At 52.0% G+C, this 16,510-nt stretch overlaps 1 protein-coding gene across 4 annotated transcripts in view; it reads left to right on the plus strand.

The window, feature by feature from the left end:
* The first annotated feature begins 300 nt into the window (after positions 1-300).
* HPSE2 (heparanase 2 (inactive)) overlaps positions 301-16,510 on the plus strand; it is a 113,560-nt gene continuing 97,350 nt past the window's right edge. For 2 of the 4 annotated variants that reach the window (XM_069796736.1, XM_069796737.1), the window contains exons 1-3: positions 708-1,125; positions 1,667-1,824; positions 13,619-13,780. In XM_069796736.1, the coding sequence (XP_069652837.1) occupies positions 728-1,125; positions 1,667-1,824; positions 13,619-13,780 (718 nt within the window). In that variant the 5' untranslated portion in view covers positions 708-727. Of the gene's footprint in view, positions 604-707; positions 1,126-1,666; positions 1,825-13,618; positions 13,781-16,510 lie in introns of those variants that run through there. The other 2 variants (XM_069796738.1, XM_069796739.1) reach the window with 2 other exon arrangements.

The following is a 16,510-nucleotide window of genomic DNA, read 5'->3' on the forward strand; positions in this document are numbered from 1 at the left end:
TTGCGCGGTGCGGGAGCTCCCGCGGCGGAGCCGGCGCAAAGCGAAAGCTCGGGGCTGCGGCGGGGCTGGCGGGCCCCGAGCCGAGGGGGTTAAACCAGGAGCCTCCCCTTACCTTCAAAAAGTTAAAAATGTCTGGAGCCTGCATCTCTTAAAGGGGCGGTGCTGGCTGCAAGGAGTCTTGGCACCGGCTGCGAGAAAGGCTGGTCAGGGGCGTGAGTTCCCCTCCACCAGCACCAAAACATTGCAAAAAAAGGCAGAGCGCCCCACACTTTAGATAAGGACAATTAGCCACCAGCGAGCCCCTGCAGACAGCGAGTTAATTAGGGGTTTCCTGCTCTCCGGCATGCCCTGTCCCAGCTCCTGCCCCCCCGGGCTCTTAGCCCTGATGGCACCTGGGCTGGCTCTCATGGCCACCTTCTCGCTGCCCTCCCAGGCCGGGGACAGGAGAGCGCTGCCGGTGGAGAAACCTCCAGGTGTGAAGGGAAGAACTCTCATTCTCCTTGATGTCAACACCAAGAGCCCTGTCAGGATAATCAGTGAGAATTTCCTCTCCCTGCAGCTGGACCCCTCCATCATTCATGATGGCTGGCTCGATTTCTTAAGGTAAGGCAGGAGCCCTCCGGCGCCCTCCCCACGCCGCCCGCGGGGCTCCCCGGCGGCCCCGCCGCCCAGCCCCGCCGGGCTCCGCGCTGCTGGCGGCGCTTGTTGTGACGGAGGGAGCGAGGCCATGGTTTCCATTAAGATGCACATGTTTGCAATGGAGGAAGCATTTCGGAGACTTATCAGTTATGACTGCAAAAATGTCGTGCTCCCTTCGCTCCAGCAACCGCTCCTCCGCAAAAAAAGCACAACACGGGGCCGAGGCAGCACAGGGAAAAAAAAAAAAAAACGAACAAAAACCAGCAGCAGGAACGGGGCCGCCTGCCGAGCCGAGCCGAGCCTTCCCCAGGTCCCGACGGGCGGAGAGCGGGGTGTCGGCCAGGTCTTCAGAGCCCTCCGCTCCCCGGACTTCCAGCCCTGCGCGGGGGGCAGAGCCGGGCTGCAGCTGCGCTGGGCTCCACCGGCGGTGCGGAGCGGCCGCGGCCTGGAGGCGCTGGGACGGCCAGAAAGCCCTCTCCCTGCTGGGTAAGTCGGGGAGGGAGAGCGGGTCTCCTCCGCACGCCCGCTCCGAGGGTCCCTTCGCCTGCCGCCTCCGGGGAAGGAGCGGGGCGAGGAGGCGGGAAGGCGCGGGCGAAGCGGAGCCGGGCCGGCTCCCGCTTCCCTCCCCTCCCCGGCTCCGCTCCCCTCCCTGCCGGCTCGGCCCGCGGCACGGTCCCGGGCTGAGCGCTTCTGCCTCCGGGACGCCGCTGCACTTGTCCGGGGGGCGCCGGGGCCGGGGAGGGGAGGGGAGCGGCGGGGGAGGGGGGGGAGAGAGCCGGGTCCCGCCGGCCTCCGGGCCACCGCCGGCGGGCGGGGCGGCTCCCCGCTCCCGGGCCGCGCCGCTCGGCCGGCGCAAAGCCCCGCAGCCGGGTGCCGCTGCGGCGGTACCCGCACCGGGCGGGGCAGCAGCGCCGGGGAGGGCGACGGCGGGTCCCCGAGCCCCGTGGCCGCCGGTCGTTGCCGGTACCGGGAGGGGAGGGCCCGGCCCGGCCCGCGGCGCCCTCAGCCCGCTCTCTGCTCTCCCCAGCTCCCGGCGGCTGGTGACCCTGGCGCGGGGCCTGGCTCCCGCCTTCCTGCGCTTCGCGGGCAAGAGGACGGACTTTCTGCAGTTCCACAACGTGAAGAACCCGGCCAAGAGCCGCGGCGGGCCCGGCCCCGACTACTACCTCAAGAACTACGAGGACGGTGAGCTCCGGGGCCGGGGCGGGGGGCGGGCGCGGCAGCGGGGGGCTGCGGGCGCCGGGCGGTCCTGCTCCGCCTGCTCCGCGCTCCCTGCGCCCAGGCGGGGCCGCGCCGCGGCCGGGCAGCGCTGCCGCCGGGCACCGGGCAGGGGAGCCTCCCCCGTGCCCTTTCCTCCCCGGGAGGGGCGAGCCGCGGAGCTCGGCGGAGCCCGCCTGCCCGTTGCCCGTGGATCCGGCGGATCCCGGCCCCGGGAACAAAAGGCCGGCACCGGGGAGCGGGGCTTTTCGTATTCCTCCCCCCCTCTTCCCCGCCGCGTCCGCCGGCTGCCTTCGCTCCCAAGCCCCGAGCGGGCAGCGCCGCCCGCTGCAGAGGGCGGCTTTGCCCCCGTTCCTGGCGGGGACCGGGCACCGCAGCCCCGGGCTGCCTGTGCACGCACCGCCCTGCGCCTCTCCCGCGGCTCTCGGGGAGCCCAGCCTTTCCCCAAGGACCCCGCCGTCGTTCCGCGTTTCTCCGCCCGCCGCAGACCCGGGGCTCCCTGCCGGGCTTGGTGGCGGCTGGGCCGCTCGGTCCCCGTCTGTCGGTGCCCCGCCGGGGCCGCTCCCCCCCGCCCCGGACCGCTCTGCCTTCGTAGGTCTTTCTAAAGGGCACTGCCTGGCCCACGGCTTTCCGCTGCTCCCCTCTTCTCCGCCGCTCTGCCCTCCTCCCCAGCGGTCCCCAGCTGCACTAAAGGCTTTCGCCTTCTGCGGCCCTTCATTCACACAAAGAAACTTCGTAGAAAAGTCAGGGCCAAGTCTCTATCCTAAGGCATTTGTTTTAAGAAGCAGGATACCATGTCCGCATGCAAGAATTTATTGATTTTTCTCTCTTGCTTCTTTTTTTTTTTAAACTTTTTTTTTCTTACTCAATGACTTACAAAAATTAGCTGAAGATATTTCCATAAGTAATTTTGAAGGCCAATTAATGCCAGACAGTTCCCGGTGGGCAGGTCTGTGGAACAGAGGAAGTTTTGCAGAGACCTAGTCAGCAGCACAGTGCCGAATGGAAAAAGCAGATGCATTTGCCAGTTTTCTGATGGCTCTCACTCCCGCTGTTCCCTCACGTAACATCTGATCTCACGGAGATGAATGTCCCTCTATTCCCACACGCAGGCAGGTGGGTAGGTTTGCGTGCTCCATCTTTCGCTTGGTCTCCTAGATGGAGCAATCCCGATGTTATTCCTTGTTTTTCTTCTCCTCGTAACAAATCTCGGGATTGTTGTAAGCTCTGCCTACTGAGATGTACTTCAGGAGAAAATGCTGGCCAAACCTGCCGCAGCCACCTTGAACAGAAGAAATTAAGCGTAGTGCATAAAATTGTGGATGGGACTCATACAAAACATTTGTAGGAATAAATTTTCCCACTTTCAATATTTCAACAGCTTGCAGGAGAGAACTTGCACTTATTAAATGTCTTCACAACAGCTTTCATGTTAGGGAAGGACTGAAAGCTTTTGTTTTTTTTCAGTTTTCCTCATGGCAATAAAGTTGAAATGTAGCAGCCCTTCAAAATGAAGCTTCTCATAGAAGTTGTAACCACAGGTCTTAACTTTTCATCACTTAAATATGGAACAGAACCATTGCAAATGTGGGTGAGGGAAGGAGGGGACACATGTGGTGTGTATCAAGCATCGGTGTAAATCAGAAAGGTGTGGTAAAAGGGATTTCCTGCCTGGAAGCAAAGCTTTCGTATTTGTTCTTAAGATCTGTGTGCAAACTCCAGGGCTAGAGTTGCTGGTAGCTCGCATCTTTTTGTGCTGAGGCTGCACTGAGGGCTTCACTAGAGGGATCCAGTTCTCCAAAATGAAATCCTGATGCCACTGCAACTCTCTGCCCTGCTGTACTGGATCTGAGCAGCCATCTTCTTTCAGAGCACTGGTCTGGTTTTTGTTCCCTCATCTGTGGCTCGCCCGGGACCTGCGTGGGATCAGGGCATGCACAAATGTACAAGCAGATGCCCTTGCTGTAAAGAACTTGCAGCCTGAGCAGACAGCACAGAAAAAAAGATGCCAATCAGCGCCTGAGCGTAGGGGAAGCCAGCAAGCGTCCTGCTAGGTAGCCTTCCTCCTCCACAAGTTATCTGGGGTGGTTGGGGTTGTTTTCCATGTCTGTGGCCTTTTTTATGTCCAGCATCTATTTTCTGAAATTTCTTGTCTCAGCTTTAGTGGCACGGGAGTGGGGAAGAAGTGGGGGGGCGCGATTAGTTAAAAAAGTCAGAAAATAATGAGAAGAGAAATCAGTGAATCTCTGTCTTATGCATCACCTTAGTGATTTTTAGTTACATGACAAGCGATAGTTTGGTTGTTTTCTGCTTTGAGTGTTTGTCTTTTTGCCTGTTCACCCTGTGGGTGCACAGATACTCCAGGCCCGTGACCCCAGTGTCTGGGCTCTCTTTGCAGCCCCCACGGGTGTTCCCTGCCTCGTGTTCCCATGTGGCCTGTGCATAGATGGGGAGGGAAGGGCACATCTTACGTTCCTCTCAGCTGCAGCAGCTCAATAGGGTGCGGGACTGAGAGGTGAAGGGCACCTGTACGAGACTGCTCGGAGAACGGCAGTCACTAGTGAGTAACTCTGTGAGTGGTAGTCACATTACAGGCAGCTGCATTCCTCTGCGTGCTCACAGGCTACCCCAATGGGGCCATCTCAGGCATTCAGGTGGGCAGCAGCAGCAACAGGACTGCTTTACAGCATCCTTCATGGATCGTCTGCCCTGTGACCATGCTTGCTGGAGTTTGAATGAATCTCTGTACAGGGATCTTTGCGCTGTAAATCCCCCTCTGCCACCCTGTTGCCCTCCAGACCGGGTATTCTTCACTGCTGCCTTTGATAGTCTTTTCTATCTCTGTAGTGCTCCACCTTCCTGATGACTCAGAGATTCGCCCTACTCTTTCCCCTCTGTTTAAATTTCTATTTATTTCCCTTTCAAACTGTTACAGCCATGCATACCTCCACCTGAAAATTGCCTTTACCTAGACCTGCCTTTGGGCTCACCAGCCCATCTTTTTCCTTTGCTTTCCTCCATGGAGAGTGTGGGTGCTCTCTGAGGGTTATAGTAATTGTTTTAGACTTGTATCTAAAATGTACTTAATTTTCCTGAAACAAGGTGTTCCCTTTAGGCTTCAGGGTCATTCTTGTACAAATTCTTCCTGGAAGCACAGACCTGGAAGTATTGTGTAATACCAGGTGTGTACGGCGTCTGTCTTTTGTAACTCTGAACAACCTCACCCCAGTCCAGACCAGTCATGTTTGGGCAGTAAAGGTAACAAAGTGGTGAGCGATCTGTGGTGGCAGCCTGTGGTGCCCAGGAAGAGGCTGCGTGTGGCAACTTGTTTCAGCACTGCATATAAAGCTGGCACAGCAGTTTCATCACCTGGTGGCAGGTTTGTCCGTACCTGACAGAGCAGCTTGTAAAAGCGATTGCCTGTGATGAATGGTTTAAGTGAGCCACAGGGTGTGCAGTCCCTCTTGATGGTAGCGTGGCTATATGTACCCCCTGAACTTTGCTGACTATGAGAAGGTCATCTAACTAATCTCTTATATTAACACCTCAGCCTATAGTGTACACCAGGTGGCTGCCATCCCCTGCAGCCCCTACTTTGCATGGTCAGTCCTGGAGTCCACCCTATTTGGATATGGCATTGGCCAGCCTGAGCTCTGTTAGAAGCAGAAAACCAGTTTAATGTATGTCACGTTCTGTGGTACCAGGAGGTGGGGCTGTGCCAGAGACTTTTTGACATTTGATGATCAAGAGGGGTAATGTTTTTAGCCCGAGACACTTTTCTCTCCCTTAAATGGTGTTTCTCTGTATGTGCCCTCCTGAGTTTGTTTTTCTTCACCAGCTGTGCTGAGAGTAGTGCTTTGTTATCTGGAGATGTGTTTCTCTCCTGCCATGGGCACATGTCTGATCCCTGGGCAGGTACCAAGATGTAAGGTCTCATGCTCAGTCTATGTAGTAGACCTGCTTCTCCTTTTGCTATTGAATTGTCTACCAAGCAATCCGTTTGTCCTGTCCTTTCAACTGCCTCACACATGCCAAGGACCAGTTGGGTCTGAGGAATGGGATGATAAGAAACATTTGTCTCCAGGAAAACAGGCTTGAGCAGCTCCTTTTGGGAGCAAACACACAGGGCAACCTTTTTGCTCAGGCTATAGTTGGTGGTACAAAACCTCTTCTGAAGTTGGGTTTGCTAAAACCTGACTCACATGCTGCCCTGGAGCTTGGTGTTGGAGTGTTACATGTGATGTGGAGACCTGGTGTTAGTTCAGCAAGGGTGCTGCAGGTGCTGTCTCCATGCCTGAACCTAAAGCCCAATTTGGAAGCTCCTTGCTGGTGCTACAGTGTGAGTTTGGTGGGCTAATGTGGAACCTGCTCATCTGCCGGGTGGTCCTCAACTGCCTCTCAGCTGGAAGCCACACAGACCAGCTTTGGACAACCTGTGGTGGCATAAACATTGCTTAGAGTTTCCCCCTGTGCATATGTGCTGTGAAGGAGAAATCAAGGGAGAAAGAGAAGTTACTCGTAGCTGGAGTTCTTCAAGATATGTTGGCCCAAGCGCACGGCTCATCCATCCTGTCCCTCAGGCTTTGTGTAGCCTATTGGGCTTGTGTGGCTGAGAAGAGACCAAAGGACATTTACCACACACAACCAGTATGGGCCTCTGTGGGTCACGGGAGGGAGAGGGGAAGGGGAGCACATATGCATGCAGTAGGTAGTGCGTCAGAGAAGTTTCTGAGCTGAAGTGCATATGGACAACACATTTCAAAAATACTCTCTTAATTACTGGTAAGTTACTTCCTTCTATTTTATCTCCTTTTTTGGAGAGGATACTGGGCATCTGGAAAAATGGCCGATTACCACAAACAACTGGAAAAAGACATGTTTCTTATGCCTTCCATACCAGTCAGGAGATTTTGCCATATAGTGTGGGAAACTTCTCATTATGCTGTGTAATTCTGGCATAGGTTTTCTGGGTGTCCTTTCAGTCTGGGAGCTATTCCTTCAGATGCTTTCAGGTACCTGGCACTTTGTCTGAACCTCGAGATTTGTGCAGCAGTGGGAATGTCATTTCACCCTTGCTCAATTTGTATTGCACAGGATGCTTCTAGGATGCCGTGCTTTTAGAGTATGTGCAAGGGTCTTAGGTATCAAGTGGAAAGGAAGATAATAAATGCTAAATGACCTGAGGATTCCTTTACATGTGTGTGTGGTTGCGCAGGGGCTGGAGCTGACCTCAGCCAGGGCTGCTGCTTCCACCCTTCTGGCACGTTCCTGCCCTCTTCTGTGCCTGGAGCCTGAGTTTACCTGGTGAGTCAGTTCAGGGAACCCAGCTGGCCAAAACCTGATGGTGGAGAGGTGATTGCACTTCAACTCATTCAGCTGCCTGAACCAATTAATGATGCATGACCATGGAGGTGTAGAGGACAGTGCTGGGAAAGGAAAGCTTGCAGGGAAAGATGGGAGTGCAGCAGCCTCAGCTTTGGTCAGATTAAATCCTACAAAACTGTGTCCCGAAGGTGGTGAAGCTTGGTTTGCTGCCACCAGAAGGGCTGGTCCCCCTGCCTTCTTTTGCTCTGCACTGTGTCCTTCTGCTGCTTCCCTTCTATTGGTGCTGGCATGTTTCTGATCCTCTGCTAAGCCAGCAGAAAACTAATTCATGGAAAAAAAAAGGCAACTGTTTTACTGTGAATTTAGTGAGTGGGATCATGACAGTCATCATGGGGTATGAAGGTACCAGAGCCAGAGCAAGGGAGGGTTATTGCCATGTGGCTGGGACTGCCCCTTTGGCTCTGCCAGCTCATGAAACTTAGCAGCAGGTGTTTCTGAATGAAGAACCATCCTGTTGTCCCAGTAAAAATGAACAAGTTTTCCTTTATTCAAGGAATCACCTTCTGTTTCTGGTCACCCAGAGCCCCTTTTTGTCTGCCTAAGCATCCCTCAACAGTTTAGGCATCTGTCCTTGCCGAGCTTGCAGAGGGAACAGTTGTTTTTTCACCCTCCAAGTGTTTAAAACATGGCTCCTTTGGGAGGGCTGCAACATTTCAGACATTGCAAGCACTTGGTCCCAAAAGACAGGTAGAGCCTCTGATGTCCTTCGGTCTCCTGGGATTTGCCAGACCTGGGGCTGCTCCGTGCCTTGGTGTGAGCTCTGAGGCAGCCTCCTGCTCTCTAGTTCCCAGGCACCACAACTACAGGGAAGGAGCTGCAACCTGCTCTGCCTGGCAGGGATTTCTATGTAAGGAGCGCCAGTGCTTAGTTGTTTCCTCAGAAATTAAAAAAAAAAAAGGCTGTAGAAATCACCTTACACAAGGTAAGGGAGATACTGTCTATGCAGGAGATGCTTCCAAAGATTTCCTGTTTATCTCAACTTTTTCTTTTTAAATTTCAAACTGTTTTGCTAGAATTATGCATGAAAAATGTTTTAATAACTGCAGGAAATGGCACAATCAAAGAATTAGATCCTGATTTGTTAGCTATTTGCTGGTATATGGGTGAGATGAAAGATTTCGATGGTTATATGTTTGATTGTTTATAATAAGTGTCCTAAATTCTCTAAAAAACATTACATATTTTTGCTAGTTCCACACTTTTGTGTGTGCTACATCTTCTTATGAATTAAAAGTGATTCATGCAAAGTTACATGCATGAGGGAAACGTGTGTGACTTTTCATATATGACTATGGGTTTTAAATTAGCAGTTGCTATTCAGGGAAAATTTTTTGAATTTATGGTCTCTGAATACATTTAGGGAAATAAAAAGTGAATTCAGTGTTAGGAATATTAGAAAAGAATTGCAGAAACTCATTGAGAGCATTCTTATGCTATAAGCAAACTAGGTGACGACACACTAATTGGTGTAAATAATATATATGTGTAGAATAGGGTGATGGAAATGATCAAAGTCACAGCTTTCAGTCATAGAGCTTAGAGTTTTTTTCAGCTTGGAAAAAATGACTGAGAATATGATAAATGCTATGAACTCAGTGGCACAGAGAGAAGACAATTTGGGAATGATTATTTTCTTGTTTTCATGACACAAGAAATAGGGAGCATCCAGTGGAATTATTACATATAAAACAAACAAGTATGATTTTTTTTTTTTTTAATATAGTGGGAAATAACTTGTGGAACTCATTGTCAGGGAATTTTGCCCAGCTAAAAGAAAGGAATGGTACTGATGTGTCAGAAATTTGCCTGTTGAAGACAGACATGATGAGGATGCATTTTTGGCTTGAGAAATCTTCAGGCTTTCTAAATAGAAATTGTGTTCCGAATTTCACAATCACTGGGCACTTTATAATAATTTCAGCAGACAAATCTGGTGTTTAAAGCATTTTAAAATGTGTTGATTTAAAAAGTAGATATTTTACAAGTTTGGCAGCCTGCAATTTGTAAGAGTTTTGGCTGGTGACCCATTAAACATCTATTTAACTTCTGCACTAACACCATTTTCTAATATTCTAATTTTTTTAGTGAGAATATTTAGTTTTTGCTAACATAATATAGTTTGCTTTTTTCTTTTTAAATTCACTTTCTAAGGCTGGAAGGCTGAAGCAAACAGTCCCATTAGGAGGATGGGCAACCTCAGCTTGTTCTGGTGCCACGGCAGTGGCAGTGGTGACTGTGGCTTTTGCTGGAGTGGCGATGGCTGCGGGCAGTGCTCGCTTTCACACACACACAGAAAGATGAGTTACTTCTCCTCTTCACCCTTCTGTCACGCATCCCTTTGACCATAACCGTATCCCTCTGCCCTGTCCGCATAAACCTGGGTCTGTGCCCTGCTCCCGTCTCCCAGCCGACCAGCTGCAATAGCCAGTGTCTGCTCCGTGACTCCAGTGACTCCTGGAAGGGAAGTCGCCTGTGGGCAGATGGTGGCACAAGCCATGGGATGGGCGCTTGCACGCAGGCCACGCTGGTGCTGTGTAAATTCCCGTGTGCAGAAGCTCACTGTGGGTCGGGGAAAGCCTCTCCAGCAGGCAGCTGGGTGCTGTCTCTGTGTGCCGTCCCGTCCCGGAGGTTTCACGGCTTGGGAGCTCTCTGGCCCGGTACTGGTATGGTGGGAAACGGTTAGCGCAACCCCGTGGTGCCGGCAGCTCACGGAAAGGGACTGCTAGTCCTGGGACGCCCTGGGATGGGCATCTTGCCCTGGGATGGGATTGCTGTGCTCGTGTCGCTCCCGAGAGGTATTTTCTAACTCGTTCTTCAAAATTTCCGTGGGTAGATTGAGTGGCCTCCATAGGCAGCATGCCTGTAAGCTCTGGAGATGCGCAGATCCCATAGGCGGGACAGAGAAACGTGCAGGCGCTCGGAAACAAAGCAGCCTTTGCAAAGCAGCGTCCTCCGTGCAGGCTTCGCAGCCCGGCGAGGGGAGAGCTCCTTGCGGGAGCCCGACACCTCAGCCGCTCCCGGGCTTTCCCCTCCGTGCGCCGGTGTCCCCCGCCAGCCGCAGCTCACCTGACCGCCACACGGGTGTGCTCCCGCCATACCGCACGGCGGCTGCCGGACCCGGCACCGCGGGACCCGCGCCGCCGCCGGGCCGCCCCGGAGCGCCGCGCCGCGCCGCGCCGCTCCGCTCCGCCGGGGGTCCGCCCGGCCGGGCCGCCGCCGCGGGAGGCTGAGCTGGCCAGGGTACTGACCCGGCCCCGGCCCCGGCCCCTCTCGGGGCAGAGCTCGTGGTCTGCCGTCTTTGGAAACCATTTGGCATCCTCTGGGGCTCCCACATCTGGAGTTCTTCTTTCGCACTTCTGGCAAGTGCTGCTCGGTTTCGTGTTTTGCTGGGTGGTTTATTTCTATTTTTTTTTTTTTTTCATCGACGTTCAGGAAGGCAGCGAGTGTCCTTCTCCTGGAGCTCCTGCTTGGGGACTGCCCTGTCCAGCGCCTCCTGGGGTACCCTCCTCGTTGCCCTCCTTGCGTCTCTCTCTTTTCTGTCTTATCCTTTAAGATTTGAGGGCTACGAGCTCCTTGCTGGCTGTTTCCCCTGCGTTGCTCTGCTGAGATTTCCCCTGAGCCTCCAGAAGCTGTGGCCTGCCACCCCTCTTCCTTCGGTGCTGCTGGTCCCCAAAAGTGGTGCGGAGGTGCCCTTGCCTCCCCCCCTGCACTGAGTACAGCCTGGTGGGGTCGGGATGACCAGGCACCGAGTTCTTTGGAGAGCTCCATATCCCAGACATCTGCCCACTGTTTAAGCTGGAGCTATAATGAATGTGGGGTCCACCTCTGTTTTTAGGTCTTGGGCAAGTTTCTTGGGTCCTTCATCAATTTCAGAAGCCAGGACCTTACATGTCTTGCCGCTGCTTCCTGAATGTCTGCAGTGGTAGCTCTCTGAGAACCCCATGAAGACGACTGCCAGAAATTGCCCCCACTTTCTGTGCCCTGCACACCTTCTTCCAGACTATCCCAGGAATTCATCTGAATGTGACTTGACTTCCTTGTGCTAATCCCTGTCACTGCAGCTCCATCACCTAAGGCCAGGACTCCAAACACTGCTCCTGCTCCTCATTCCTGGGCCTGGACCCCTGAGCCTGCCCTTTGTCCCCAGACCCTGCTGACAGTGCACACAGGGCCATCCCTTGCCCAACCGTGTGTTTGCTGTGACGTGTGGTCCCTGAGGATGGAGGTAGGGGTGTCATGCAGGACCCGCTGCCACGTCCCCTTGCACTCTCCAAGGTGCTGTCCTGGCCCCTGACCGGGAGGGCAAGGACCCTGGTGCCAGGCCAATGGTTCCTCCACATTGGTCCACATTGGCCCTGGTTTGGTTTTTAGGAGCCCTCCATCCCTTTTAGGAAACAAACTTGTTTAGACCCAGCCTGGACTCCCTTATAGCAGTTTGAAGAGAACTGGAGACGGTGTATTGACTGTCTAGTTTCAAACCTCTCTGCCTCTCAGTCTTCTCCTCCTTCAAGGCCTCCTTGATGTGTTTTGCTCCATTTTGCCTTGGGGGTGGGGGCGTACGACTGTTGCATTCAGTTCTGTAGAAAAGGAAATCCGTCACCCAGGAAGGCCAATGACTATTCATGAGCTCCAGGTGACACCAGTAGCTGTAGTAATAGCCTTTCTGGTGTGGGAGAGTGATAAGGTTGTGCTTCTCAGTCTTCAGTTCTCCAAATATCTCACACAACAGGGGTTCAGGATTGTATCATTCATTAGTTGGGCAGAGTTTGGGTAGGCCCAAATCTTACTCAGTGTCTACCTAAGAGGTTGTACACCAAAAGCACATGGCTGGGGTGTGTGTGCTCTGCAGAGGAACATTATTCCTTCTTCTTGCTCCATCTCATCTCTCCGCATTGAAGCCCCTGTGCTGGGTGTGAAAATAGTGAGCCACATTTTCATGCTAGCTGGATGCTGCCTTATCTTCACTCCCGAGCATGCTAGCTGTGGGTGGAGGAGAGAACTCATGTCTCTAACTACAGACCACAGGTGCTTTAATGACATTACTGTTCTGAGTATTCTTTTTTAGGCAGGCTTTGGAGAAGCTGTGTTAATCCCAAACTATGCAGTAAAGAGACAGACAGAGCACAGCCTGGGCAAGACAAGTGCAGTGACTCTAGGGTGAGGCTCAGAGACAGGAAGATGATGTGGCTTCCAGTCCTCCACCCCACCTTTGGAGGGGATTCTCTGCCAGCTGAAGACGTAGCAGAGCTTTGAACCCAGGTTTGCTGAACCTGGGATTTGACACCTTGAAAGACAGAAGCACGACCATTGGAAACAACTTTGGTGTTCTATGATGTGCGTAACAATAATGGAGCTGGAGAGTGTATGTGGAGCAAAATGTGACTCTCTTCTGACAATAAGCTCCTTCAGAAACTTTTAGCTAGACGGGAACTAAACCAAGCAAAGCGCAACCTCGTGATGCAAAGGGTGACCTCATGCAATGTGGTGGAAGAACTCCAACTTCCGTCCTTCCTTATCAGTGCTGGCTGCCTAAGGTTTTGTAAGAATTAGACACAGCATATGGTGCCTGTGGATCTGAGCATGTTACAGAGTTTATTAAACTCAGAAAGGGACCTTGCAAGGACTAGTTTGCACCACTCCCCTCCTGTTTAGACTGGACACATCTTACTTGATTCTTGTTCTGCCCTGCTACCCCCATCTTGCCCTTTCCCCAGCAGGTGAGTGGTTCTAGGAGAGGAATATCATATTCGTATTTCACAATATGACTTAAAAAATGCTCATGTGAAGAGAAAACAATTGATAAATAATCCTCCTGCCTCCTGAATTGAATGTCAGGAGTTAGAAGGGTACAGAGACCTGTTCAAAGAGTCATAAGCTATGCTGACCTAACTCTAGCTGTGATAGCTGCAGCGAGGATAAACAAGGTGAGAACAAGCCTTCTTCATCACCTTTTTGACAGGCAAGGGTAAATGGAAGCCAGGGGTCACCAGAATGGGGTTTAGTCTTTTCTCATTATTTAACGTCAAACACACTAGTAACAGGGTCGTAATATAAATGTTGGGAGACTTTTGCACTTTCCTGCAAGGGAGGATCACTGTAAGAGATCAGCTGCTAGGCAGGTGAAGGATGGAAGGGGTGGTAGGTTGTGTGAGCATATTGAAGTCACTGACTTGAGCTTCCTGTGGGAGAAAAGGAGACTTGAGCAAAGGAGGTTCATTGGATAGGTGCATCCAAGGGGTTTGGACCCTTTTTTTGGGTTGCTCGTGCTGAGTGATGGTTGTGTGGCTGTCATGTTGGCTGGTGCTGATCCAAGCGTCTGGTGAAAATCAAAGCTGAGGTTTGGCCATCTCCCTTTTTTCTTTCCCTTTTGCTGTAGACATTGTTCGCAGCGACATTGCCCTGGATAAGCAGAAAGGCTGTAAGATCGCCCAGCATCCTGACATAATGTTGGAGCTACAGAGGGAAAAGGCAGCTCAGATGCACTTGGTTTTGTTAAAGGAGCAGTTTTCAAACACATACAGCAACCTCACATTAACAGGTAAGGCTGCAAGACTAGCTCTGGAGCCAGGAGCTGGGGCTAGTTCTTGCTAACTCACAGGTGTGTTAAAAGCCTCGGGTGCTTCACCTCTGTATGAATCAGCATCTCTCTGGCTGCCTCTGTTTCCTACCAAGATTACTGGGTGCTGGGAGGGAAAGGACCTGCAGGAACCTGTGGTGGACTCATAAGGCCTCTGCAGCTGGCACCTACGCCGACACTCCAGATTTGGTGCCCCTGGACAGAACGTCTTCTACAGTCTGACCTAAGCAGAATACCACAGCACGTGAAGTGCTGGAGAAATCTCCCTGCTAACTGTTCACGTCGATGGGGCTGCAGCAATTACTAAATTTGGAGTCCTTTAAGCTGCAGCTGATTTTTTTTTCTTTCCAGAGCATGCACTTTGTGTGAACCCAGTAAATATTAAAGAGCAAATATAAAGGGATAATGGCCCAGACAGAGATGAGAGGATACTCTTTTTCTGGCAACTGTTTGTATTATTCAGGGAACAGAATCTCAAAGGATGGAGGAGACTGCCACATTTTGGATACACGTTTAATGGTGCTTGTAAAGGACTGATGTCTTCAGGCAGTGAGTGGGCAGAAGGATGGGATCCCAGCAGCCAGCAGTGTCCTTTCATAGCTGTTCTCCTTATCACTACAGCTGGATGAGCCACAGACGATGGGAAGGAGGAAGAGACTAATAAATCAAACAAGATCCCCTTCTTCCCTTGCCGGGTCCCTTTCTTATGAAAGGCAGGGAGGCATCCGATTTTTATGGGAGGGAGGGCCCTGTGCTCTGGCTGGGGAGGAGGTAGAAAGCCCGGTGGTGGCCCTCCCCTGCTGCTGGGCTGGGAGAGGCAAGCGGGTCCTGCATAACCTCCCCCCCTGCTGCCGTCCCTAATTCAGTGTCCAGTCCCTGCCTTGAAGTCAGCATGGGGCTGCGTCCTCGCCGGTGCAGCAGTGAGTTCTGGCTCTCCTGGGGACATCGTCTGTGCAGGACTTCTCAGGGACCCCACAGAGGTGGGATGGTGATACCAGGGCTGGCAGTGGACTCAGCCCAGGGGGCCGGTGGGCATCGGGGCCACGAGTGTGGCTGAATCGCATCATTCCTGAAAGCCCAGCATTTAAATGGGATCCTCAGAGCCGTTTCTCATTCTCTGTAACGTAATCCACTTGGCTGTTTATTCCCAGTACAACTGCTGGAATCAACATTGTCAGCTTTTCCCCTGACAACTTGCTTACTTTCCACTAAACAAACTTCCCTCGAGAAGAGAAGCCGCTCTCCCCTATCCTCCTTCCCTCGCTGCTTCAAAAGCTCTCCGGCATTGCTCACATTTTTTACAGAACCTGCAGAGCAGAGGTGCTACCTGGTTATCAGCTTAGTTCTTAGCCTTTCCAAGTGTGTTTACAGGATAGTTCAGAAGGTTTTAGCTCAAACTCTCCAGGGGGGAGAAAGCAATTTCACTGGAATATTACCCAAAGAGCTATTTTAATGTCCTTTAACTCCCTTTGAATGTGAGCAGAGCAACTTCATAATTGTTATGAAGTTTAATCTTTTATTTCATAGACATAGTCTGAGAACATGGACTCTAGACAGCTAAGCATAATATTTAACTGGAACTCTACTAACTTGTGTAAATATTTCCCTTCTCCGTGATGGATCTGGTGTTTGGGGTGGGCAGAGGGGGTTGTACATCTGTTGCAGAAGGGCATTCCTTACCTTCAAAATTCAATCAGCCAGAGTTTGCTTGAGGACTTCTTTTTGTTCTGCACAGTGGTTTTGTACAGTGCTGTAAGGAGTCCCCAGGCAGTGAGGCAAGGTGCAGGAGCCAGGATCCAGACCTGGTTTAGGGAGGGACAGTGATGGGGCTGAGTTTGCAGGGATAGAGTATCCAGGGATCCCTGAGAGCAGGGTCTCCTCCTGGAGGTCTGTATCCAGGAGTCCTGTGGCCTCATGCAGTGCATGTACTGTGGATGACCCTCAGTACTCAGTGTCCAACCTAGACTGGAGGAATATTCAACCCCATGCTTCTGTGTAAGAGGGCCTCCTACTGCTGCTAGTTCCTGCAGCACTTTAACTGTACCAAAAAAATGTAAATGGAGTATCTTGCCCAAAGTCATATGAGAATAAAGGTGCTTTACGATGGGATAGCTACTCTAGGAGAGCTTGGGAGTAGGAATACTGCTGTGAGGCATCTTTATTCCCATGCCACTACCACTGTAGCGATTTGGATAAAAAGTCCCCTTCTCTTCCTGCTCCTCCCAGATGACATCGTTATATGAACAACTTGAAAGACTGTAGATCAGGCCTCCCATGCTGCCTGCAAGTGTGGGCAAGTGATACTGCCATCAAACTTTCATGCATTATCCTCATGGCTTTAAGAATGAAAGCTCTTAGAGTGCAGGGAGTGTGATTCTGCGGACCCTGTGGCATCAATGTAAATCGGGGGCTTTTTCAAATCTATTCACCAGTTGCACGTGGTTCCCAGCGCGCTCCTTATCTTAGCAATCAGGCAGCATTGTGGTTTTGCACTGGGATTTAAGCTGCTACCAGCAGCAGGTACCTCCAAGGTAAGAGGGTGTCTTAAAATGAAATATGGTTTTTTTTGTGCTAAGACACAACTGAGACTGAGTGAAACCAGGCAGTCTTTCTGGCTCTTGTTCCTCCAGGAACACATGTTAGACTCTGGCTTAGGCCACTTTGGTTTCTCTAGGCAAGTACGAGCTTTCC

Source organism: Haliaeetus albicilla, chromosome 11, assembly GCF_947461875.1.
Source record: "Haliaeetus albicilla chromosome 11, bHalAlb1.1, whole genome shotgun sequence".
NCBI lineage: Eukaryota > Metazoa > Chordata > Aves > Accipitriformes > Accipitridae > Haliaeetus > Haliaeetus albicilla.